The sequence below is a fragment of the Ylistrum balloti genome, unplaced genomic scaffold (assembly GCF_031769215.1).
Source record: "Ylistrum balloti isolate Yb309-2 unplaced genomic scaffold, AGI_CSIRO_Ybal_v1 Utg371130, whole genome shotgun sequence".
In the NCBI taxonomy this organism is placed as follows: domain Eukaryota; kingdom Metazoa; phylum Mollusca; class Bivalvia; order Pectinida; family Pectinidae; genus Ylistrum; species Ylistrum balloti.
Genome location: NW_026782620.1, coordinates 162076 through 189701, shown reverse-complemented (window position 1 = coordinate 189701; position 27626 = coordinate 162076). Strand labels below are relative to the sequence as shown.

The following is a 27626-nucleotide window of genomic DNA, read 5'->3' as shown; positions in this document are numbered from 1 at the left end:
AAGGGGAAACTGCATATGAAATTTGAGGAAGATCCATTTAGTACTTTCTCAGAAATAGCGGTAACAAACTTTTACTTCCAAAATCCAAGATGGCCACCTGTCGGCCATTTTGAATTCGAATCAGTCCAAAAAAGGTACGATGCACAACTAGGGACCAAGGGGAACCTGCATATGAAATTTGAGAAATATCCATCCAGTACTTTTCCAGAAATAGCAGTAACAAACTTTTACTTCCAAAATCCAAGATGGCCACCTGTCGGCCATCTTGAATGCGAATCAGTTCAAAAAAGGTACAATGCACAACTAGGGACCAAGAGGAACCTGCATATGAAACTTGAGAAAGATCCATCCAGTACTTTTCCAGAAATAGCGGTAACAAGAATTGTTTACGGACGGACGGACGGACCACGGACGCAAGGCGATTTGAATAACCCACCATCTATTTGAATAGATGGTGGGCTAAAAATACTGGTATATCATGTCCCAGCAATAATGTGAGGTTACTAGTGAAAATTCTTCAACATGTGACTTTCACAATGACATTTATGTATAGTATACAGTGTCAATCACTATATATGTCTTAACTTCTGTCGGGCTTCAATACATAAAATCGAACAAATTGTTTTTACAAATAGCAATTTTAATATTTTGAATTTAATAACAGAATGACATAAGACAATATAATTACAGCTAGAATGTAGTCTTTTCAATACATAGATACAAGTCCACATAACCCAATATACATGTAGCTTACACCCGTACATGAAAATCCAGTTTCTTTAAGATCGTTTCTATAGATTATACTAAACTATTACTTGTGTTCAGTAAACTTGCCATTGGATTTTAAATCCTCAAAGCAAATATTTCCTTATCAAGCCTCAGCAACAACAAAAAATCCATTACAATTTAAAGTTCTAAAACTGCTTTCACAATGATATAATCTTAATATAATACAAAGCTCAGGACGACGGTAATCTAAAACTCAAAATATTGACAATCAGATATTACTGTTTATTTTGTTGAATATTACAATGGAAAGGATGGTATTAGATTTTATATTGCAAAATAAAGTTTGCTAGGATTATCCTCAAGTGGACATTAAGTTTAAGGAGAAAGAAAACCTTTGTGAGCTTATTATTGATAACTATAAAGTTTTGTGGAAAATGTCAAAAGTTTGTGCTGTTAGAAGAAAGCATATTTGTATAAAAATCAGTCTGTGTCTCTCTTACCCCCAAACTCCCCACCCCTGAAAAAGAGAATTTAAAACTTATTGCAAGGAGAGGAGATGGTGACTCAGTATTTCCCTGGCTGTTAAAGCAGCGAAAAAAAACAACAACAATAAAACAAAGCCTTCAACCATAATTCCAAAACACAAACACAAATACAGGTGAAAAAAAAAACAACAATGATTTAAATGTAACAGTGTTTGAAAATTGTTTGAAGGCATACATAATGACAAGCTTGCAGAGACAATATTAACAAATGTTTGAGGTGGTAAATGACATGAAAAGTTCAATGAATCGTAACTAGAAGGATGAACACAACATATTGAAGGATCAGTTATCTGGCTAAACTGACTTCATTCTTATATGCTACCTACTGGAGTAAAACAGGTAGACCTCTATTATACATGTTTTGTCTCACAGAAACTTTAAATAAAATGTTTATCATCAAATTACCATGATGATAAAAGTTATATTGAATAAAAAATTTCATTTCCAGCGTCAGTGTTTGTTGTTTTGCTTTTGTAAGATGTTGAGAAATTTTCCACGAGTCATTTCCCTGGCTGCAAAAAGAAGGTAAAGAACCATTAGAAAAGCAATTGTCTGCTGTTCATTAATTTCTTCATTCTCAAACAACTCTTATCAAAATATCTGATATGCCATCAAAGCCAGTAGTATCATGTATTCAGTAGCTGGTGCCTTTGTTAGTAACACATGGAATTTGTAAATCTTGAAACTTGAATGGAAAAAGAATTACCACAATATTATTTTGTATTGGATTTAAACTCCCACCATTCACGAAATTGTATCAAATTTAAATTATAACAATAAAATGTACCAATAGGTAAAGGCATTATAAAAGATGTAATGTTCACTTCTTCCTTTTACTGTGTAAGATAACCCATAGTCATGCTAAAGGACATGCACCTCTTACTGACCTTCATCAAGACCTAATTGGTAAGCCAAATTCTGTAGACCCCTTATCTTGTCTATCAGCTGTGATGTGGTTAGACTTCCAAACTCTGCAATTAAGTAAAGTACAAAAGGGTTTGAATTGGGTGTTAAAATTTTCACGTGTTCCAGAAATTTTTATCACAAATTAATTACTTCAGAATGCATATTCATACAGAACACTGTTCAAAAGCCTCGAGAAATTACATGGTTTTAATCATTCTGAATGGAAGCTCGCAAAATATTATACAATTACTATTATAATTCAATACCCTCTGAAAAATTTCTTGAAAACGAAAAATTATTGTGTAGTTAACCATAAATTTTCACCTTGAAGAAGCCCAATATCTTCTGATTGTAACTCTGACATCCATGTTGGCTGAGGACTTGACAGTGGCTAAAAATGAAAACAACAACTTTAGTATTACTCTTGGGAATGTTTGGAGTAGTGAATATTATTTTTGTTTGATTATTATGTTTGACAATCATTGGTACAAATAATGACATGTAATTTGTCTTCTGAAAACTATCGAGTAGGAAAGGAACAGAAGACATTCTAATTATGAGCCTGTATGTTTTTTTTATTTGAAAAATATAACTGGCAACAAAACCCAAAATTATTTTCTCTGTCTAATGTTGGAATGTCATGACAAAACTGAACGTAAAGTTGACTACTCTGGCATTGACTAGTTCATAAACATGTAACCTGTGATCTCAATAATATTGATCACCTTTGGTCTGGAATTTTGTGTCCCTCGCAATCAAAGATATCATTGTGAACCTTTGACTGAGGACAGAGGAGATAAAGAGAATCTTTCTCCCCCCTGTGGACAGCAAAATAGTTGGATATCAACACAAAAAGTTGGAAAAGAGGAAGCTTGCCAAATGATTGCAAACTTGACAATCATTCCCTGCAGATCAAGATTGCCCTATATCACGATCACTGGGATGAAAGATTATTTTCTCTTACACTGCTGACTTTCTCCTGTGTAATAATGCTATCTCAATACTTTGCATAGTTAACATGACATAGCTGAATTGTTGCTGTGGTTTCATATAATGTTCCCTCAACTCCATCCCAGGGTATGACAAGGACATTTCACACAAATATCAAAGCATACAGCATACTAATTAACACTAACAATTTATTAACACTAACAACTTTTAAATTGTTGTGAAATCTTTTAACTGAACCATAAACAAAGTTCCAAGAAATCTGCATCAAAATTGATGCCACAATTTAGCAATATGGCTTTCGCTTGATAAAATCATAACACCATGCCATTACAAGTGCCTACAGAAAAAGATAGATTTATTTGTTCACTGCCTAAACCCTGGATGCACCTGTGAAATAAGGGGAAAAAAATAACTGTCCTAGTTATAGACTTTTCTATCAAGCACTGAACCCTGGACTTTCTACAAAGATGACATATATCATCACATATCCAATTAAATCGAAGTTGATTTTGTTAACCAGTCAAAAAGGCTAGTTTCTTATTCTCAGATCAGTCTTGTCTAAAATACTTTTAATAAAATACTTACACTTTTGGCAGCAAATTCTGATACACCGGGAACTGTAAAAGACAGTAGAATAACATTAGTCTATGAAGAACACACATGATTGAAAAAATATCACGTGGTCAACTTTTCGAGTGATTTTGGTTGCAAGACTGAACAAATGTTATATGACTTTGAAGATTTCTCTTTATGCTACACGTTTTTGAGCTATTCTGTATTTCAGGACGGAATTTTTATAGCTATGAACGCGATCTATTCCCTTGGTTGTTGCCGGCATAAATAACACTCCTTAGAATATTGTAACAAACTCAGTTGAGGAACATTATGGTGTCGATTGTATCTTGTCCTGTAATAGGCGTATACAATGATTACTTACTCTGTTCTGGCCAAAGATCTGGCGAAGCTCTGTCTAGTTTCTCATAGCTCATCAGGCATTCATCTGCATAAAAAATATATTGTATTGTAGTACACAGGTACAGTTCAGTTGTACGCATCTTAATCCGGACACAAAGAAAGTGCCTCTCACATAAAAATGCGATGTAATCATTCGAACAAATTAAGCGAATGGACATATGTGTACATAACACGTTCATGATAAATGAGTTAAAACTAATTATTACCAGGCAATTATAAATAAAATAATGTTTACCTGCACCGGATGCCGCCATCTTGGATAAATACATCTAAATTTCGAACAGGGAAATACCGGAACATTTTCAAGAACGAGACAAAATCAGAGTAGAGTCGAGTAGTTCTAATGCTCAGCGTTCAAATATTTTACTTATATTTTTAAGGACTCAACAAGTTCTCATTCCCTTATAAAGCTGGTAATGACAATGTCCATCCAGAATTATAAAAAAATGTAACATAATTAGCAGTGATTCAACCAAGTTTTAAGTGACACCCAAAACTGCCGACAGAATATAAATATTCAAATGTATTAGTCGGAATTCAACGAATAAGTAGGCATAGAAACAGAAAGTGAAAAAGGTTAATCTGCTATTTCAAACATACTAGAAATTATCTTAAAATGCCCTTTCAATTCTTTATAAGTCGTCTACGACCTATTTCAACAGATGCCTACAGAAAACTCATTATCCCGAAGCCGCTTACTAGTAACACCTTCAAAAAATACATGATTGAAACACATTATCCATAAGAGGATGCCTACAGCGAACTTCTTCAAAAAGACACCTCCTTGGGGCTCTTTTTCCAGTAGTGGTATACAAGGAAATCTTTATTCAAGTCTCGAATGAAACACGTTTAAGACTCATGTCTGGGACTCTTTATCCAGAAGATATACTCAGTAGTAACTCTTCATCAAGAAGTGGTCTTCAAAGAACTTCTTCATACAAGGACTATCTCAAAAGATGCCTTATATCATTATTCGGGAAAAACCAATTAGTAACCAATGGTTTGGAAATTAAATTCAGAAATATAATCAAGCTAGTAACACTCACAAAAAGGCTGCTAGGAGCAAATAATTGTTCTGAAAACGTTTGTTTGCAAAAACATAGAAAGGACATCCCCATGGGACACGTTAAAGTCCACAAATATCAGATGGTGGTTTTTCTTGGTTCCCGTTGGTCCATAGAGGTGACCATTCAATTATTCGCTTAAAAATGACTGAAAAGCGGCCATCTTGTATTTTGATAATTGCAGTTGTTGAAAAGCAGTCGATTGGGAGGTTCTTTCTCAAAACTCATTAGTGGTGTGCGCTCTTAAGACTGATCAATGGTTGACGGGCGATCACGTTAGATATCAGGAATACAATTTTGATGTACGGGTCCCCTTAATCCCTAGTGGTACCCTTTCAAATTTGAGACCGAGACTGTTATGGAGACACTTATTAGGAACCTTTTTCATAATTCAGAAGACGACTTCCCGAAACTCATAAATCAGAAGACGACTCCAGGAAAGGAGTCTTGATTAGAATTAGCAGTTCACATGCAACGAATATCAAAAACGAATTGGCAATGTGGAAGGTTGGTCTCCGTCTTAAGGAGGAATCACTCCTGTTTACGCTTGAATCGCCAACAGACGAAAACAATCCCTTCGTCATTAATTTGTTAATTTATAGAGTGGAATGATTTGAAAAAAAAGTTTAAACTAGAGAAAATTGCGAACATATGAATTTTAAAAGATCCATTGAGTTGCTTCTCAAAGAATAGTGACAAAATCGTCCATTGTCAAAATCCAAGATGGCCGCCTATCAGTGACTTTGTTCATTATGCTCGGTCTTGAACTTAAAAGGGCACATCAAGGACCATTTAAGACAAACCTACATTTGAAATTTGAAAAGATCCATCCAGTACTCTTTAAGAAATAGCGATAACAAGAATTGTTTTAGGAATGACGACGAACAGGAAATTGGAATACAGACACACACAATCATTCAGTTTCAACTATTCCAAATCAGAAAGGCGTTAATAATTTCCCCCATTTCTTGCTCAAATGATCTATTTTCAAAGATGTGAATTTCCATTATTATACTGTATATTCTCAAAGTTTAAGGTCACCCGATACATTGCCATTGACCCATTGCAATCCCTTTTAAACTGTTTGGCGTCTTCTGGAAATCCTCCGAAATGATTTCAAAGAAACTTTGAAGAAACCCTAGAGGGTCAAAGGTAAACTAAAATTGTAAATCATATAGTCCCTATCCCCAAAGGGCCTGAGAGGCTTGGCCATAATGGTAAAATTGACAAAAAAAATTCAAAAATCTTCTTCTCATTACCCAAATATGGTAGAATCAAATACTCTTCAAGAATGGAAGGATCTTAAGGTGCTTTACCAGAAGCTTACTATTAGTTATTAAGTTACTATTGTGTCATGAAAGTAATAAAATAACGTGTTTCAACTTCAGAAAAAAATGCTCTGTCCCTGTACAATAGAATTTCTCATTTTCTCTTCTCTTTACCACACATTCTTTCCAATTCTTTCTGTTTGCCACTTCACTCAGGTGACCGTTTAGGCCCCTGGTGCTGTATTTTTTTTTATTATTTGTCGGTGTGCTTTTTTTCAAATGACTTCATAAAACGTTTGATCCTTTGACGTAATCCACCGGGATTTAAATGGTGACTGGTGCTGACAAGAAGGTGCCATTTATAGGTAACTTGTTCACACAAAGTGTGCTTTTAATGTCATTTTCTTACATATGTTTTACTGTGTTAGGACCAGTGAGCTTGGTGATGCTGTGGCTTTTGGTGTTCAGCTTTCTATTTTAAAACTCCATTAGACTTGAACTGGTAATGAATTTTTATCATGGGTGGTTTGGATCATCATTAAACAGAAGTAACTCATCAGAGTCTTCAATTTAAATACTGGGATTAAATCAGATTTGGTCGGCAGTTTCTATGGTAAAAGGGACCATATGGTGTATAAACAGAGGAATTATGCCTTTAGGGACAGAGAGGCAAAGTCAAAATGGGAAAATAAATTTACCATCTTTAAATTATTTCTTAATAAACATAAATTGAGCAAGGGCTCTCTTGGAGATTCCTCCACCTTGCAAAGTGGTCAAGGGTGACCTTTGACATTTGACCTTGACCACCAAATTCTTAATGGGTGTAGACCTTGATGCTATGGTGTCAATAACAACAAAATCTGTTAAGTGGGTTCATGATATACCTTGTACATATGATGTAAGGCCCGCCCCCAATAAAGGAACTATGATGACATTTGGAAGGAAGTGTAAATGGATTAAAAGAGCAGTCACAGGGACTAAAAGAAGCTAAATAGAGGAAATGAAAAGTTGAGTTCGTCAACTAATCAATACACGTGGAAAATTACTACAAAACATGTGGAACTAAGCAAGCTAAATTTATAGAGGGGCAAGTTGATGTACCCTAAAATGAGTAAATCTTTGCAATATGACTACAAACAGTATATCCAAGTTAGCAAAGCAGGCCCTCTATGCCTCTTGTTTTCAGAAAAACGCATGAAAATCCATGAAAAAATACAATTTACCTTTACCAATACCATGTTGAAAAAAAGAAAAACAGCTAAGGCATGTGACTGTTTATTTTGAAAATACATGTCAACATTTCGTGCATTCTTTTGGTTAAATATACAATATACCTCATAACGTTCCCGTTTAAGAGATCAGTTACACTAGCCAGCACAGCACACACACAGAATCTTTTTCTGTTTTCTGAGGAATTTCTTCCTAGTAAGAAGCTCCCTTTTATTGAATTAGAGGATTATGTATATACATGTATTTTGTTCAGCATGAAATCATTCTAGACAATGAGACAGAAACTCTGATTAAGTGACACACACACATTTTCAGCAATTCTCAATATCACTCATTTCTGTGCAGAAGAAAAAGAACATTGTTAAAGGAGATTTCTAAAGAGTTTTCTACTGAAGGTAAGAAATAGCAGATTCATGAACTATCTTAATACCAGTGTTTGTGAAATTTTGAGAAAACCAGGGCTGATTTTCATGTAAATCATGCAATGTTTGCAATCATTATAAAAAATAACTTCGCAAAAACTACAGAAAAATGTATAAATCATAAATGAATATAACTTCCCAGTAAGGAAGGAACACAAAAAGTTAATTTTGAGTGAGGAAGTAGTCACATTATTCTTTGACAAACAAATTCAAGTAAATGTCTATCAAAGTCATAGATACAAAAGCTGAGGAACCCTATAACGCATGACTGATAAAGAGTATAATATAACAAGCTTCTATTTCTAAAAATGATGTAAATGTTTAGCAATAACAGGTGTAAAATGTGGCACATTTTTATCACAACTGGACAAGTCTTCCAACCATCTGATACACTCTGACATTCTCCTCATTACGACAACTCTATTATCGCATGACGGGCATTGCTGTCTGCTTCTGTCCGATGGAGGCATCGTCAGCCCTCCACATCTGTGTGACAGTCTTCAGCTGAGTGTAGAATTGGATACCCTGCAACAATGATAAATAATAAAATATAACATTGTAACTGATCAGTAGCCCCTCAGTAGTTTGAAAAATAACACCTATTAAAATCAATGATTATCAAGGACACAAACTGAATTTCTTTGCATTATGAACTTCTTATACCCAACTTTATGGAAGATAATATTATTTAAATACCCAGAATATATCTTATTCTAATATAAAAGGAACATCAAACATCTGTCATTTATGAGATATTAAACCTTATCATACTCTATCGCTCTGAATGTAGAGCTTCAAGTGAACCAGTCGATCATTTAAAATGTCTTATCAAAGTACAACTCTTCATTTCTATTAACAAGGTACCATACACTCACCCCTTTTCCGTAAAAGTTCATATCTCCCTTGAAGGAACCTCTTGAACCAGTGAAGGAGAACATAGGCAGTGGCACTGGGATGGGAACGTTGACACCAACCTGTCAATATAGTTATATACTGAAGGAGAGAGGCATCATAATATCAACCTGTCAATATAAATATATACTGAAGGACAAATATACTTTGACACCAACCTGTCAATATGGTTACATACTGAAGGACAAAGACACTGTGATGTGTACATTGACACTAACCTGTCAATACAGTTACATACTGAAGGACAAAGATACTGGGATGTGTACAGTGACACTAACCTGTCAATACAGTTACATACTGAAGGACAAAGATACTGGGATGTGTACAGTGACACCAACCTGTCAATATGGTTACATACTGAAGGACAAAGATACTGGGATGTGTACAGTGACACCAACCTGTCAATATGGTTACATACTGAAGGACAAAGATACTGGGATGTGTACAGTGACACCAACCTGTCAATATGGTTACATACTGAAGGACAAAGATACTGGGATGTGTACAGTGACACCAACCTGTCAATACGGTTACATACAGAAGGACAAAGATACCGGGATGGGTACATTGACATTAACTGTCAATACAGTTACATACTGAAGGACAAATATACTGGGATGTGTACATTAACACCAAGGTACCCTACAGATATGTCTATGTCAGTACCAGTCTTGATCATCACTCTATGTACCTACAAATGTGTCTATATTGGTACCAAGTGAATGACTTGAACTATTAGTCAAGACATATGAATGTTTCTTCATAGGTACCTAGTCCAAATTATTATATCCATGATTGTTGAGTCATGTTCACTGTTGATATTTTTGAAAATTCCTTGTCATCAGTGTAATGGCTTTGTTCCTTAAGGGATTTTAATTACATCTCAGACAATTGGACAATTCAAAGGTTTGGATTATTTACTCAATGTTCCTACAGATATGTCTATATTGGTAGATGTAGCATACTGACCTGACCCACGTCAGTTTCCATGGTGAACTTGCGTGCTGCTGCTCCATTGGTTGTGAAGATGGCAGTACCATTTCCATAAGGATTATTATTGATACAATCAATAGCATCATCTAATGTGTCCACCTCCATGCTGACCAGGACAGGGCCAAAGATTTCCTCTTTGTAGCATGTCATTTCAGGCTGTCAATTAAATCATCTCGTTAATTTGTTATTATATATCATTATTCTACTTTGATAAAAGAAAAAAAAATTGGGAAAATCAATGATATTGATCTGCTGAGAACTAGTTATATTCTATAGAAGTCCTACCTTGACCTTGTGTAACAAGGTTGGACCAACAAAGTTTCCCCTCTCGTAGCCCTTCACCCGACAGTCTCTCCCGTCAAGTAGGATTTCAGCACCCTCATCTACCCCAGACTGTACGAGGTCAAGGACACGTTGCTTAGCCGCAGGTGAAATCAGGGGACCCAGGTCAGCATTTGGTTCATGACCTGATGGTAAGTCATTAGACAACATATTAGATATACAAACAAACAATACGATAGTCATCTACTAATCAATATCTCAATGTATACATTCTTTTTCTGATTACACATAATATATCATTACCTGATTACATTACACATAATATATTGTTACCTGATTACATTACACATAATATATTGTTACCTGATTACATTACACATAATATATTGTTACCTGATTACATTACACATCATATATTGTTACCTGATTACATTACACATAATATATTGTTACCTGATTACATTACACATAATATATTGTTACCTGATTACATTACACATAATATATCATTACCTGATTACATACACATATATATCGTTACCTGATTACATTACACATAATATATCATTACCTGATTACATTACACATAATATATCGTTACCTGATTACATTACACATGATATATCGTTACCTGATTACATTACACATGATATATCGTTACCTGATTACATTACACATAAATATATTGTTACCTGATTACATTACACATAATATATTGTTACCTGATTACATTACACATGATATATTGTTACCTGATTACATTACACATGATATATCGTTACCTGATTACATTACACATGATATATTGTTACCTGATTACATTACACATAATATATTGTTACCTGATTACATTACACATAATATATCGTTACCTGATTACATTACACATAATATATTGTTACCTGATTATATTACACATCATATATTGTTACCAGATTACATTACACATAATATATTTTTACCTGATTACATTACACATAATATATCATTACCTGATTACATTACACATAATATATCGTTACCAGATTACATTACACATCATATATTGTTACCAGATTACATTACACATAAATATATTGTAACCTGATTACATTACACATAATATATTGTTACCTGATTACATAGTACATAATATATCATTACCTGATTACATTACACATAATATATTGTTACCAGATTACATTACACATCATATATTGTTACCAGATTACATTACACATAAATATATTGTAACCTGATTACATTACACATAATATATTGTTACCTGATTACATAACACATAATATATTGTTACTTGATTACATTACACATAATATATCATTACCTGATTTCAGTACACATAAATATATCGTTACCTGATTACATTATACATGTTACCTGATTACATTACACATAATATATATGATTTCAGTACACATAAATATATTGTTACCTGATTACATTACACATAATATATTGTTACCTGATTACATTACACATAATATATCGTTACCTGATTACATTACACATGATATATTGTTACCTGATTACATTACACATCATATATTGTTACCTGATTACAGTACACATAATATATTGTTACCAGATTACAGTACACATAATATATTGTTACCAGATTACAGTACACATGATATATTGTTAACTGATTACATAGTACATAATATCCTGATTACAGAACACATAATATATTTTTACCTGATTACATTACACATAATATATTGTTACCTGATTACATTACACATAATATATTGTTACCAGATTACATACACATGATATATTGTTACCTGATTACATTACACATAATATATCGTTACCTGATTACATTACACATAATATATCGTTACCTGATTACATTACACATAATATATCGTTACCTGATTACATTACACATAATATATCGTTACCTGATTACATTACACATGATATATCGTTACCTGATTACATTACACATGATATATCGTTACCTGATTACATTACACATGATATATCGTTACCTGATTACATTACACATAATATATCGTTACCTGATTACATTACACATAATATATCCAGATTACATTACACATGACCTGATACATTACACATAATATATTGTTACCTGATGATATTACACATAATATATTGTTACCAGATTACATTACACATAATATATCGTTACCTGATTACATTACACATCATATATTGTTACCTGATTACATTACACATCATATATTGTTACCTGATTGCATTACACATAATATATTGTTACCAGATTACATTACACATCATATATTGTTACCAGATTACATTACACATGATATATTGTTACCAGATTACAGTACACATAATATATTGTTACCTGATGATATTACACATAATATATTGTTACCTGATGATATTACACATAATATATTGTTACCTGATGATATTACACATAATATATTGTTACTTGATTACAGTACACATAATATATTGTTACCTGATTGTATTACACATTATATATGCTCACTTATCTGATTTGATGTGAGAATTCCATTGTTTCTGTCACCATACCTGCATTGACTTGGAGTTTCTTGGCTTTCTCTATAAATTCTGGAATCCATTCCTTGGCCTCCCCAACAAATATGGCTGTTGACAGGGCCATACATCTCTGTCCTGCAGCACCAAACGCTGCTCCAACCAACTGTTAAAGTAAGTTAATTGTAGTTAACACTCAGGTATCAATAGCACTCTCGACAATTACTGATGTGAACAGTCCCACATCAAATGACCAAACTCAGCTGTAGGAGAAGTATATGTAGACAATAAAAAACACAGAAAAAGTAAGAAAAACAATCAGAGACTTTTAACCTCTGATTTAGACTGGTTGTGTCTTGAGTGATAGGAATGCCCCACCAGCAACAAAGGCTAAGTTTGGAACTGTTATTGACTTTACTAGGGTTTTATTTTGATTTGTTTTTATTTTGCAATTTCCATTGTTATTGCTTTTGATCACATAAAAATAAATAAATTCCTCTCAAGAGATAATAATAATAATTCGTAACTGTCCAATCCACAATGGTTGTTGCTTTGCCCATATTTCTTTTTATATGTTTTGTCCATATTTCTTTTTATAAGTCCAAAATCATAGGGTCACAATTAAGAAATAAGAAGAACCTATACAACTACATATGAATTTTGAGAAAGATCAATCCAGTATAACTCATGAAATAGTGATACACATATATACATCAGCCACCTGTCAGTCATTTCAATTTCCTTGTCAGTCTAACAATAGGGCACAACTAGGGACCAAGAGGAACCTAAATATGGAATCTGAGAAAGCTCTATCCAGTACCTCCCAAGATATAGTGATAGATAAGTCATTTTAAGCCATTTTGCCTTTCTGGTCAGTACAAAATTAAAAGAACACAACTAGGGACCAAGGGGAAACGAAAGACCTATTCAAAATTTCTCATAGATGGTCACCTGTTTTCCAGATCAGTCTCAAAAATGAATGATACATCAGGATTGAGAAATATCCTTCCAGTACTTTCATCAGAGTCAAAATGGTCGTCTTTTGGCCATTTTTTTCCCAGGATCAAACTAAAGATTAAATGGGCACAACTAGGGACCAAGAGGAACCTCCAGATACACATCGAATTTCATTAATATCCAGTCAGTGCTTCTTGAAGAGTAGCTACAAAATACTTCAACGGTCAAAGTCCAAAATAGCTGCTTGTCAGCAATCTTCTCTTCAGATCAGACTCAAAATTGAACAGGGGCTATATGCTTGTGATCATGCAATGGAAAAGGCATAAAAATAATGATCAAGTAGTTCTGTTAGGGTTGGTTTTACTTTATACCGTCTCGCAAAGGGGTCAGCATTATGAAATAACATTATCAGATATTTCTTAATATCAAGCTAAAACACTAACAACGCAGTGAGGCATCTTGTTATCATTACAGATAAGGCTTATTAATCTATATCAGTCAACAAGAGCTTTGGAAGTGAACCACTATAAACATAATATAGTCAACAAGAGCTTTGGAAGTGAACCACTATAAACGTAATATAGTCAACAAGAGCTTTGGAAGTGAACCACTATAAACAGAATGAAGTAAATATACTGTTCTTTCCTCCTAACTGTACAATTTCGATGATAAAGAAAGTGTTAATTTCCATCATTCCTATCATAATTGTAGATCTTTGTAGACTTACCTGGTTCAGAGTGTTTTCCTTATTGGCATCAGGCAGAATCACACCATGATTTTTAGCACCCTGCGTTAAAACAATGCAAATAATATCTACTGGTTTATATACCAAAATGCTGTGATCTTAATTTATATAAGCATTCTTACTAAATATGATTAACTATAAAGTGATTTCACTAGAGGGCAGTGGTAACTAGTGATTGTAAATTGGTTAAAATTCATAATTGATTTTTGGTTAAAATATGATAGGCTTTTCGATGTAATTTACTGATTACATAACCAGTTGGCTGTGTGTTCCATATTCAAAGAAAGTGAATGCATACTCTATTGCAGTAATATTTTCTTTGTAACTTTAATCTAAAATATCTCACTTACATAACATTTGCATAAGAATGAATATCATTGGCAATTTGCATCTTTTATTCTTATCTTATGCATAATAAGAATGCAGTTTTTGCTAAAACACTAGAAAATATTGAGGTATGGATGAATTTGAAAATTTACGGATGACATTAAACAGTTAGATAATTGATTATATACCATTATCGTTTCATCACTTGTAGTGACAAAGGAATCTCCACTGATTACCATATTTTACACAGACTGTATGTAGTTACAGAAATATACAGTGATTTAGATATATTTGCTGCAACCGTGCTTTTTGCAATAAATAAAGTTTGTAAACTTCATAAATCTATCTCATACAAAATCACAGTAACTTAATCATTTCAATGTTTTGCTTTCTATTTAAGACTTATATATGTTATGACAACACTTATGCTGTGTTAATTAACATTATCAATGGATATAAAATTACCGTTTGCTGAAAATTTATATATAAAACAATTTACATACCATATTGGACTGGACTCTTTTACCATTTTTGGATCCCCTCTCATAAATGTATGAACCCTGTAAAATGTAGGTTACATGTGTTAGGAATGTCCACAAGGTAAAGTAATAGGAAAATAAACATTATTTTGCCTAGGCGTACTGTTTAAATAATAAAAAACAATGTATACACATGATTAAAATTACAGGATCATATCCAGCAGCGATATGACTAGATATAGCAATATAAGAACCAGGTATCTCAGAGAGACTACATACATTAGTATAAGGATTAACCAGTAGGACTACATACAGAAAAATTAGGACCAGATAAACCAGTAGGACTACATACAGAAGAATTAGGACCAGATAAACTAGTGGGACTAGATACAAAAGGATAAGGACCAGATGAACCTGTAGGACTACATACAGAAGAATTAGGACCAGATAAACATGTGAATTAGGACCTGATAAACCTGTAGGACTACATACAGAAGAATTAGGACCAGATTAACCTGTAGGACTACATACAGAAGAATTAGGACCAGATAAACCAGTAGGACTACCTACAGAAGGATTAGGACCAGATAAACCTGTGAATTAGGACCTGATAAACCTGTAGGACTACATACAGAAGGATTAGGACCAGATAAACCAGTGGGACTAGATACAAAAGGATAAGGACCAGATAAACCAGTAGGATTACATACTGAAGAATTAGGACCAGATAAACTAGTGGGACTAGATACAAAAGGATTAGGACCAGATAAACCAGTAGGACTACATACAGAAGAATTAGGACCAGATAATCAAGCAGGACTAGATACAGATGTATCAGGACAACATAAACCAATAAGACTAGATACAGTAGCATCAGGACCAGATATAACAATATACTTACAGCTTGATCAGAGCCCACAAATGAGATAGCCTTGATATCAGGGTGGTCACAGATGAAATTTACCGCTGAAAAATAATTACGTGTCATTACTTCTAGAGTAAGATATCTTCACACCACTTAATCCAGAACCATGCTGATGGTCATAATGTGTCTTAGATGAAATGTGATTCAAAGTTATACTATATATAGTGATTAAAATACTGGTTACATTGAATATATCTTAATATTTTGAATAAAAAAAATAAATTATTTAGTACTCACAGTCATGTCTGCCATGGATGACGTTAACTACACCGTCTGGTACACCTGCCTCCTTAGCCATTTCAACCAACATCATGCACGCCCCAGGGTCACGCTCTGATGGCTTCATGACACATGTGTTACCACAGGTAAGGGCCATGGGGAACATCTGTGAGTACATAATTAGTATATTATAACATCTTAAAACATTTTCCAACTGTCTGATTTTCTTGACCTAATTATATCATAAATGAATGTCTGTAGTGTACTTATACAAAGTGGTATCACAGCTGAAGTGTACCTACTCAAAGTGGTATCACAGCTGTAGTGTACCTACCCAGAGTGGTATCACAGCTGTAGTGTACCTACCCAGAGTGGTATCACAGCTGTAGTGTACCTACCCAGAGTGGTATCACAGCTGTAGTGTACCTACCCAGAGTGGTATCACAGCTGTAGTGTACCTACTCAAAGTGGTATTACAGCTGCAATGTACCTACCCAGAGTGGTATCACAGCTGTAGTGTACCTACCCAGAGTGGTATCACAGCTGTAGTGTACCTACCCAGAGTGGTATCACAGCTGTAGTGTACCTACCCAGAGTGGTATCACAGCTGTAGTGTACCTACCCAGAGTGGTATCACAGCTGTAGTGTACCTACCCAGAGTGGTATCACAGCTGTAGTGTACCTACCCAGAGTGGTATCACAGCTGTAGTGTACTTACCCAGAGTGCTATCACAACTGTAGTGTACTTACCCAGAGTGGTATCATGGCTGGGAAGTTGAATGGTGTAATTCCAGCGACTACTCCGAGGGGCATGCGGTAGGTCATGGTATCCATGTCTTTGGCAATACCAGACAAGGTTTCCCCAAGTTGAAGGGATGGGATACTGCAACAGTGCTCTACCACCTCTGTAAACAAGACTTAGTTCATCAGAAATCAGCTTACTCTAGAATCTTAATTAATCCTTAATCTTTTAAAAAATTAATGTGTGATTTTGTGATTTGCTTTGAGTGTTTACTGATATAAACAATTATGATATCAATTCCCCACTGTTAAAAAGAAAAACACACAATCATATATATATATTTATATACATGTGTGTGCAAGCATTACAATAATAGGTTTTATCCCCATTCCACCAATTTTACAGATATTTTAATGTAGACCATCTTTTGCTGTTGATGTTTTTAAGTATTTTAGCATCATTTGACTAATCTGTTTCCATGGTAACAGAAAAAGAAATGACATGGAGAGCATCTCCATAGCAAACCAAATATACAATTATTTCTAAAATATAACAATAACTTATATATGTGTTGGTATAGCTTCCCCTAGAAAATATGCTCCTTACACCTTTGGCATACCCTGGGTAACAAGGTTTACAATTAATTATATCTACAATTTCTTGATGATACATAAAATTGGATTTAGTTTTCAAAGACAAAACTTACGTAATCCACGCATGACATCTCCCTCAGCATCGATCAGGGTTTTGCCTTGTTCTAAAGTGATGTTCTTGGCCAGTGATGACTGTAATTAAACGAACATTGTCAACAGTGTGAACCAAATCATATATATAGAGAATATATGTTCAATATAAAATCTCTGACATATTTGTAACAAATATTAAATTCTCCAGATAAATGTACTATAATTATTTTTTATTTCAAAATAGTGAAATTGGGGATCTTAATTGTCAGGGAGATTCATGTTTTAAGTAAACTTAAACACTTTTCCTATTTCAGTCCCAATATAAACCCCACATGAATGTTCCTAGTGGCTTCTAGTTCCAAAGAGACAGTTTTTCTTAAGTTGTACAATCTCATATTGAATACATTATCTCAGAAACCTACAGCCACATCATATTGTTACCCACATCCAACACACATTCTCATACATACTATGTTGTCCTTGATGATACTTTGGAATTTGAACATGTATTGCTGCCGAGTAAGAATAGTTGTATCCTGCCAGGTCTTGAATGCTTCCTTTGCCACGGCAACTGCCTCCTGCATCTCATCCTGTGTTGACTCTGGTACCTTTGTCACTACTTCATTAGTAGCCTACATAACATATGTTTTAGGATATAATTGTCAAGTTTGGATAAGTTACATCAACACTGCCATTTCGTTTTAAAGCAAAATACGTGTACACTGTACTTGAATAATCTTCTTGTTTTTTTTGTCACGAAATTCACTCATTTAAATTTAAGAGAGAAATATGGTACATGTATTCAGGTGATATGACTCACTGGGTTATGCACATCAATCCATTTGTCAGTTTTGGATTCCACCATTTTTCCATTTATGAAATTCTTTGTTGTAGGCTGTAAAGATATATAAATTTTGGTTAGTGTTAAAAATGTGTATCAACATTAGGACAAAGAACAATATCCCTATGTTTATTATAAATGTCCAGAATGACCTTCAAATCTATATTTAATTAAGTGTCCCAAAGGATTTGTTTTCATGAACTTTTTAGTTGTTTACAGATAATGTCAAAACATGTTGGTGTGAACAATAGTGCACTTTCTGCTGCTGGTTAGTTGGTACTCCTTAAATGGTATATGGGGTGTCCATGTAGGGAATTCTCCACCATGATAATTACATTTATAGATATGCTTGAATAAGGGCACTACTAACCTAAATATAAATTACATTATATAAATTGTTGTAGGCTGTAAAGATATATAAATTTTGGTTAGTGTTAAAAATGTGTATCAACATTAGGACAAAGAACAATATCCCTATGTTTATTATAAATGTCCAAAATGACCTTCAAATCTATATTTAATTAAATAACCTAAAGGATTTGTTTTCATGAACTTTTTAGTTGTTTACAGATAATGTCAAAACATGTTGGTGTGAACAATAGTGCACTTTCTGCTGCTGGCTAGTAGGTACTCCTTAAATGGTACAGGGGGTGCCCATGTAGGGAATTCTCCACCATGATAATTACATTTATAGATATGCTTGAATAAGGGCACTACTAACCTAAATATAAATTACATCTCCGTCAGAACGGTAAAAAATGATGTAACACAATTAGCAAATGTAAAACTAGTCAGAGTGACATAGTGATTTAGATACTACCAATCTACAAACAAAATAACTGCTGACAATTTGTTATATAAACCTCAGATATAAATATACACTACATTATGATCATTGTAGTAAATGCTAAATAACATTTCTCACCACTGTGCTGGCGTACACTCTGGAACATCTCCATACTGTCTGGGTAGCAAGCACCTAAAAGAAGCAAAACTTTGAAATCAGCAAGATACAAGAAACTTCAAACGTGCAGTAAATAGTGAAAATAAGCATGAAAGAGCTGGTATTTTGTTGACCAAAGGAAGAGTTCTGAAACCATTATGGGAGATGAAAACAATAATAATGTTAAGGGTTGTTCAGATTTAGTTTATCAAGTCCAGCCAAAACACAGCTCATACTTTGAACTCATCCTTCACAATAAGATTAATAGAATCGTTCATCCTTTAGGAGGTGAGATAACATTATCTCAACCTGAAGGGAAAGATGATTAAGATAGTAAACACAAGGCTTGCGGAGTGTTTCCCAATTTAAACATCTTTTCCTGAGGGTTACCGTTGGTACTTGTGTGTGATTTAGTTCACCTAATGCTTCACACTGTTGGCATGATTTAATTGTTGACATTACGTCAGTGAATTGTTACTGTGATGTCACATAATTGTCCTGACACAGAAACACTTTGAAAGTGGGTAAATATCATTCATACTAACCAAGTTGGTATCATTATATCCTAGCATGCTACTGGCCTAATGTCATCATCCTGGACCTTTTGGTTTTTGAGAAGAAGTCTTTTACAGGTTTTAACATATTTGACACCTGTGGCCTTGAAAGCATGTCAAGGTCATTCATATTAACAAACTGGGAAGCCCTAAATCCAAGCATGCTACTGGCCCAATATCAGCAACCTGGGTTATTTGGTTATAGAGAAAATCAATTAAAAGATTTTAACATACTGGTATTTGACCCCTTTCGAGTGGATCAAGTTCATTCATATTAAGTTGGGGGTCAAATCAACTTTCTGAATTTAAGAAATAGTTGCCTACCCTAACTGATAAATCAGGACAAAGCTTGTTGAAATCCAGACAGACAGAAGAGTAGGATTTTAAATCTAATTTTAGCACCTCCCCTTTGGGGGTCCGGTCATAGGGGTCAAATCAGAATTCTGAATTTCAGAAATGATAACCTCACCCAATGATGCATCAGACAAAACTTGGTTGAAATCCATCATGGCATGAAAGAGGAGTAGAGTTTTAAGGGAAAAGTTTACACACCAAGCATGGCGCATGACCCACAGCAGATAGCACACGACGTCGGACAACGTATGATGACTATTGGTCACCTTGGTACTTCAGGTCAGATAACCTAATACCTTACAATAGACCAGTGTGGAAGAAAAATAATCACAATATCATGATTTTTGTAAAACTCAGCTCAAGACTTTTCAGTTTTCAATATCTCTCTGTGCAAAAACACAGAAGTGATGGATCACATTAATCATCAGTAAATACTGACTTTACACTAGCCTAATTCTTACTGCAAATATAAAACAGGTTTACACAAAAATAAATTTCTACTGCAACTTCAACTGGCGGTGGCAGGGTATTTCTTATCAATTTTTCCTATTACAAATTATGCCTGGTTGACAATGGAGTTATCGCCCCTGTTACATAAGTTTTGTATTCCGATTTTGTAACCAATTGGCAACACATGTGGTATCTTCTATACAAGCAACTATATATATGTTATACGATATGTTGGGACTTGAGAATCATGTTGACCTTTGTTCATCATACACTGTACATTGCAGCTCGTATCTACTGTCAGTCTTGGCTTAAACATGATTCAACTAAATTACGATTGTATAGCAACTGACCAGTCATGATAAGTTTCCATCGAGACATGTGTTTTCAAAGTGCTGGAACGGTAAATCAGTGCATAACACATTTTGATAAGCCCTTACATATACAGTACCTAGTCCAATAACTGACAACATCTACAGTAGCATCTACATAGCAGAGACGTCTCCTCTCTGTTCATAGCACTGACTTAGTCCGTGCCCATACCTAGCTTCCATGGTATGACAAAACCAATCGTTCTATCATAAAAAGAACGTGTTCTCAACACTGTTTTACCTCTCGGCGTACAACGCTACGGAGAAGGGAGGCTGACATTGCTGTTGTGCGAGTGTTTGATAACTGCTACTGGCGAGCAAATACTCCGGTCCAGCTATCAGGCTCCAAGGTCAAGGGCGAATAATGGTTTTGGGGGCGTGACCAATCAACTGTCGGCATTAAGGATTTCTAAATTACCAACTGCATGATAAGCGATAAAACGGAAAGAATTTATATTTTTTGGCTTGTATTTAGTTGAAGATAAAGCTATAACGATGTATATATAGTTTCTACCGAAAATTCAAAAGTAAACACCCGGTAATTAGGTTATGCTACATCATGAACTGGGATCACGACCTTTACAGTGATGTAGCACAGATAGACCTACAAATGTGAATGAATTTACACACGATTCATACGCGTGGACGTATATCGGAGATATACGTGTTAAATAGAGGGATGGAGAAATAATTTAAGGCCTTGGTGTTATAAACCAGTTTTTAATCTTTTGAAACAAACAGAAGTAAAATGCTGAATGATTTCAAAATGATCACGTGTTACCTTTGTTGCAATTATTTCTGTATCTTATTGCAATTTGGTGTCTTATATTCGCAGGCGACAGTGTCTAGTTTCGTGGTTTGTTTCCTTTGGTATCTGCCTGAGATTCAAGTAGGTTGCAGGTTTACAAAAATAACAACACAATTCCATATCAATTATTTAAAAATTTATTTTCTTCCCTTTGTAAAACCAGTGGTACCTGGGTTGTTGTGATGCATCATTGCAAAAGGCAAATGTGAGAAATGATAAATAATTGAAAATCAAACCTTAAAAACCAAATTACAAGGTATGATATTGATAACCTAGGTTTTGCTCTTTTGACCAGCGAGATACCAAATTTATTTCATATTGACTCTTTATGTATGTATTGAGCAACATAACAACCCAGGCATACATGTTTAAACCAGCATAATTGTGACATTTTTTATTGCAAGTACATTTTATAGAAAACAACTGTAACCACACAGTAGTTTATCTTTGATTAGAGTAAACATAAAATTCAACAATAAAACATAACAATTATTCCAGATAAGTTAACATAAAACAAATCTCCATTTTACACACACCACAGATATCAAATAAGTTTTACAATGAATGACAATACCAAAGCATATCGAGGCAAACTTCAAATATATCACCAATGTTTCATTTAGTTAGGACCATGATGTTGATGTTACATTTAACCAAAGCTGAAAATTTTTATTATATCAGCAAAACTTAATTCTTCTGGATGTAATTGAAATCATACATCCTGAAAAAGTAACTTTTACACAGTCTGTTTCAAGAATACAGTAGAATGAAGACTAAGTAACAGTGTTTCCATGCCCCTGTTAGGACTCGAACCCATCAGACCTGGCTTAATTACTAGTCAGATGCTCAACTGATCGAGCTAATGAGAAGTTATCTCTACCTGAGAGGTATATTGCAGCAAGTATTTTACAGGGTTACAGTTATGCTTGATAGAGTATTGCGTAGTATTTTATATGAATCCCTAAATGGGTGCCAATGCCTCAGTTAGAATTTGAACGTGTGACCCCTGACTTACTAATCTAATGCTCAACAGAATGAGCTAAAAAGAAGTTATATACTGCAGCTATTTTACCAGGGTTAAAAAAATAACTATGCCCCAGCTTTACTATCACATTAACAGATAGGTTATGAAACAAATTCTGGACTTTTAAAGTAGCATTGAATGCTTTCTCAGTTTCTACAGAGTAAAAGACATCAACTTATAAAACATTCTTGTTGTTTAGTTAAAAAAGATTAACTCTGTACTGAAAAGTCATTTACCCCAACTTTGCTACACTGCACCATGCTTTTGGGTGGCTGATGTATACATCCTACCTTAAAACCAAGCAAAATTATGCTCCAGACAAGAAATTTTAACAAAGTTTTGCTCTAGACGCTAAATTTTAACTAATGGCAATAACTCTGTAAATAAATGGTTGGGGCCCTTAATTTGGTATACTGCACATCACCTTCGTATGATCAATGCATACTGTGCTGTGGACACGAAAGGATGGACGGATGGACATGGCGACAACTGTATTTTCCCTGAAAATTTTTATGTAGCATATAAGTAGCAAGGTGGGCTTGTTACTGGGAATTGACAATTCTATAGTGAAAGAGCAATAGATTTGGATGGATTTTTCCGAAAGTAAGGGCCTATTTACCTATAAATTTATGGTGTTGATAGGGATGTAGATGTTGGAGCTTCTTTGTGATAGGGATGTAGATGTTGGAACTTCTTTGTGATAGTGATGTAGATGTTGGAACTTCTTTGTGATAGTGATGTAGATGTTTGTGATAGTGATGTAGCTGTTGGAGCTTCTTTGTGATAGGGATGTAGATGTTGGAGCTTCTTTGTGATAGTGATGTAGATGTTGGAGCTTCTTTATGATAGTGATGTAGATGTTGGAACTTCTTTGTAATAGTGATGTAGATGTTGGAACTTCTTTGTGATAGTGATGTAGATGTTGGAGCTTCTTTGTGATAGTGATGTAAATGTTGTTACGCTGCTGGCTTTGGTAGTGATGCAGATATAGGTTCTCTGTTACAACCTGTTACACTACTGGTCATTTTCTTTGTATATCCAGATAATAGGATAATAAGTAATATCATAAAGACAGGTAAACTCTAAATACATGTATTGTACATCAACACAGGACTTCTCCCCAACTATAAATACATGTACTGTACATCAACACAGGACTTCTCCCCAACTATAAATACATGTACTGTACATCAACACAGGACTTCTTCTCAACTATAAATACATGTACTGTACATCAACACAGGACTTCTCCCCAACTATAAATACATGTACTGTACATCAACACAGGACTTCTCCCCAACTATAAATACATGTACTGTACATCAACACAGGACTTCTCCCCAACTCTAAATACATGTACTGTACCTCAACACTGGACTTCTCAACTCTAAATACATGTACTGTACCTCAACACTGGACTTCTCCCCAACTCTAAATACATGTACTGTACCTCAACACAGGACTTCTCCCCAACTATAAATACATGTACCTCAACACAGGCCTTTTTCTCAACTATAAAAACATGTACCCCAACACAGAACTTCTCAACTCTAGACATGTTTACACCAACACAGGTACTGTACATCAACACAGGACTTCTCCCCAACTATAAATACATGTACCTCAACACAGGCCTTTTTCTCAACTATAAAAACATGTACCCCAACACAGAACTTCTCAACTTTTGACATGTTTACACCAACACAGGTACTGTAAATCAACACAGGACTTCTCTCCAACTCTAAATACATGTACCTCAACACAGGCCTTTTTCTCAACTATAAATATTTTTACATTAACACAGGACTTCTTTTCAACTCTAAATACATGTACAACAACACAGGACTTTTTCTCAATTCTAAATATATCAATGTAAGAGTTCTTCTCAACTAGAAACCAAGCGATTTCCATGATCTGAGAGGCTAAAGAAAATATCTATCTAAACTTCAATAATCACTTATAGACAAATCTTTACACCTGGTAAATGTCAGCATGTTGTAAAATCTATCATTAATCTTCAAAATATAAGTGTTGCTAATACTACTTTGGTTATTAACGGTGAGCTAAAAATTCATCCCCTTGATAAAAGCTGAATCATTTAATGACTTTATCTATCTCTGTAACTGAAAAACGATGCTAATGATTTACCTGCAGACAACCCAGACAGCAACATAACTTCTCAACAGTTGACATTACAGAACAAAATATTACAAATCAACTTCATCTTCTTAACACTAATAAACGTGCAGGCTCTGATATTATCCCTCTGAAATTCATCAAAGGGGTCTCTACTTCTCTTGTGAAGCACCTGTACTTAATCTTCAAAATGTCATATTCTGCGACATAAGTAAAGCATTTGATAGAGTTTGGCATGATGGTTTTTGGTATAAATTGAAAAATTGTCAACCTTACGAAAAATTCCATACTGGCCAATGAATGGAGAATTATTTTTAATCCAAATCAAACCATAGAACTTCTCTTTTGCAATCTGACCTTTTTCTAAACGATTGTGTAATTAATAATGTTACCCATTATAAATATTTCGGAATATTTTTTATAGAATCTGCAAACTGGTCTACCCATATTAACAGCATTTATGAAAAAGTGTATTTTAAGGATGTTGAAGTTCAGGCGTGATAGAAAGATTATTTATACTACATTCATCCAGCCAAAATTACAATATGCAAGGAAGTAGGAATACCATTGATAATTACATCCTCTTATACCATAGATTATTTAATTTACCACATCAAGAACACATTCATAAGTAATAGATTCTTCCCTTCTCTTATGGCAAAATGAAATGATCCAGCCTGTCTATTTCCTTCTCTAACATCTATCAAAACTTTAAAGAGGGAATTTTTACATCATAATAATTTCATTGTAAAACCTGTATGTGTTGATATCTTCAAATACCATGGTGATAGAAAATATAATATTATGTCAACTTTCTGTAAATAACTTCAAATTCTGACTAGTTTAATTCTCATTTAACTGATAGTCCTGTCTGCCTGTGTGGTTATTTAAAGGAAGTCTGAGAACTTTTTATCTTCATTGTTCTCTCTGTACTAACCAAAGAACTCTCATTTCTAACCTGCATTATACTATTTCATTAATTTATGTGACCTTCAAATAAGTAGTACTGATGTAAATAAATTTATGTTAGATATAGTCTTGTCATACATCAGAGAAATCACATGTTTAGATAAGGTAACCACATTTTTAAAAAAATTAACCGGCTACAGTTCTAATTTGCCTATAATCACTTTATAATGGAAGTGTCTTAATAGATAGAGTCAGTATAGACTGACTAATCCCTCTATCTTCTATTATTAATTTGGAGATATATTGTAACTAATTATAATTCTCTTAACCACATTCCCAATTATATAATTCTAAAAAATCAATCCTATTTCATCTTCAGAGTATTGTTTATAGTGATATAAGGACAGGGCTAGTATAGGTTTTGTCTGTCGCATGATACATATTGTACTTTTATTTGTGAAATAAAAATATTCTGAAACACAGGATTTATTCTCAATTCTAAAAACATCAACACAGTACTTCCCAGATCTAAATATATGCACTGTTCATCAACACTGAATATCTTCTCAGCTCTAACTCGATAATACCTTAAACAAAAGCCATAATATCATACCCACTACATGTAAATTACTTATCCACACATTTCGATGTACATGTTTTTGTAAATGGCACAATAACATTAGTTAAAACATTACAAATCAGACCAAATATCAACATTTTCTATAACTTCTGAGGACCTTACCTTATAAACAATATCAGCAAGCCCATTTTCTCTCATGTAAGCGAACATATTTTAACAAATTTAAAGCTATAACCTACAAGAAAACCATGTCAATAAGTTGTATATACAGTATATATATATTTTATATATGTACATACAACCTATTGGCAAGCATACAAATGTTCTTACACAATACATGTACCGAGGTCATAATAAGGAGAATAATTCACATACAAAATACCAAATTCATTTTATGATCACCAACAATGTAATATGTACGTTCCCTTCTCAGCTAAATTCTACATTAAAAAAAAAAATATATATATGATATATATACCAGTCAAACATAAGATTGCAAGGCTTATACACATAAAATAACAAGTACCAACAGCAAATTCCAAGCTAAAGACAAAATAAGCTTCCGGAGTTTTATAAACAATCTGTGTTGTAAAGCACCAAAACATGAAATTCTAAAAAATAATGTGTACATTAACAACAGGTTCAGATTGTTGAAGTGTAATATCATCAGTAGACCTGATCTGCAGCAGTAATTTAGATGTAAAAATTACTGGTATCTATACAAGAAATTGATCACACACAATGTACTTTCTAGACAATATAGTCTCATGTACAACACCTACAAGTTAAATAAAATATGTTCCTTC

General features: G+C 34.0%; 2 protein-coding genes and 1 long non-coding RNA gene across 4 annotated transcripts; all 3 read right to left on the bottom strand.

The window, feature by feature from the left end:
• Nucleotides 1-632: 632 nt before the first annotated feature.
• LOC132560897 (protein lin-52 homolog) lies at nt 633-4375 on the bottom strand. Of its 2 annotated transcripts, XM_060225600.1 has the most exons (6): nt 4342-4375; nt 4069-4131; nt 3717-3748; nt 2505-2571; nt 2162-2245; nt 633-1786 (listed from the first exon to the last, which is right to left on the bottom strand). In XM_060225600.1, the coding sequence occupies exons 1-6, from the start codon at nt 4373-4375 to the stop codon at nt 1725-1727; spliced, it is 342 nt and encodes a 113-aa protein (XP_060081583.1). In that variant the 3' UTR covers nt 633-1724. The 2 variants fall into 2 exon arrangements, with proteins under 2 accessions (XP_060081583.1, XP_060081582.1); XM_060225599.1 differs by lacking the exon at nt 4342-4375 and having other exon boundaries at nt 4069-4224.
• Nucleotides 4376-7697: 3322 nt separating this feature from the next.
• Nucleotides 7698-21707, bottom strand: LOC132560932 (probable methylmalonate-semialdehyde dehydrogenase [acylating], mitochondrial). Its single transcript, XM_060225635.1, has 15 exons — nt 21605-21707; nt 19620-19673; nt 18674-18748; nt 18324-18485; nt 17874-17952; nt 17176-17330; nt 16444-16591; nt 16183-16247; nt 15306-15362; nt 14458-14517; nt 12810-12939; nt 10281-10462; nt 9972-10151; nt 8966-9064; nt 7698-8615 (listed from the first exon to the last, which is right to left on the bottom strand). The coding sequence occupies exons 1-15, from the start codon at nt 21641-21643 to the stop codon at nt 8514-8516; spliced, it is 1587 nt and encodes a 528-aa protein (XP_060081618.1). The 5' UTR covers nt 21644-21707; the 3' UTR covers nt 7698-8513.
• Nucleotides 21708-22292: 585 nt separating this feature from the next.
• On the bottom strand, nt 22293-27105 carry LOC132560892 (uncharacterized). Its single transcript, XR_009554676.1, has 2 exons — nt 24774-27105; nt 22293-24684 (listed from the first exon to the last, which is right to left on the bottom strand). It is a non-coding gene; the product is annotated as an uncharacterized LOC132560892 (long non-coding RNA).
• Nucleotides 27106-27626: the final 521 nt, after the last annotated feature.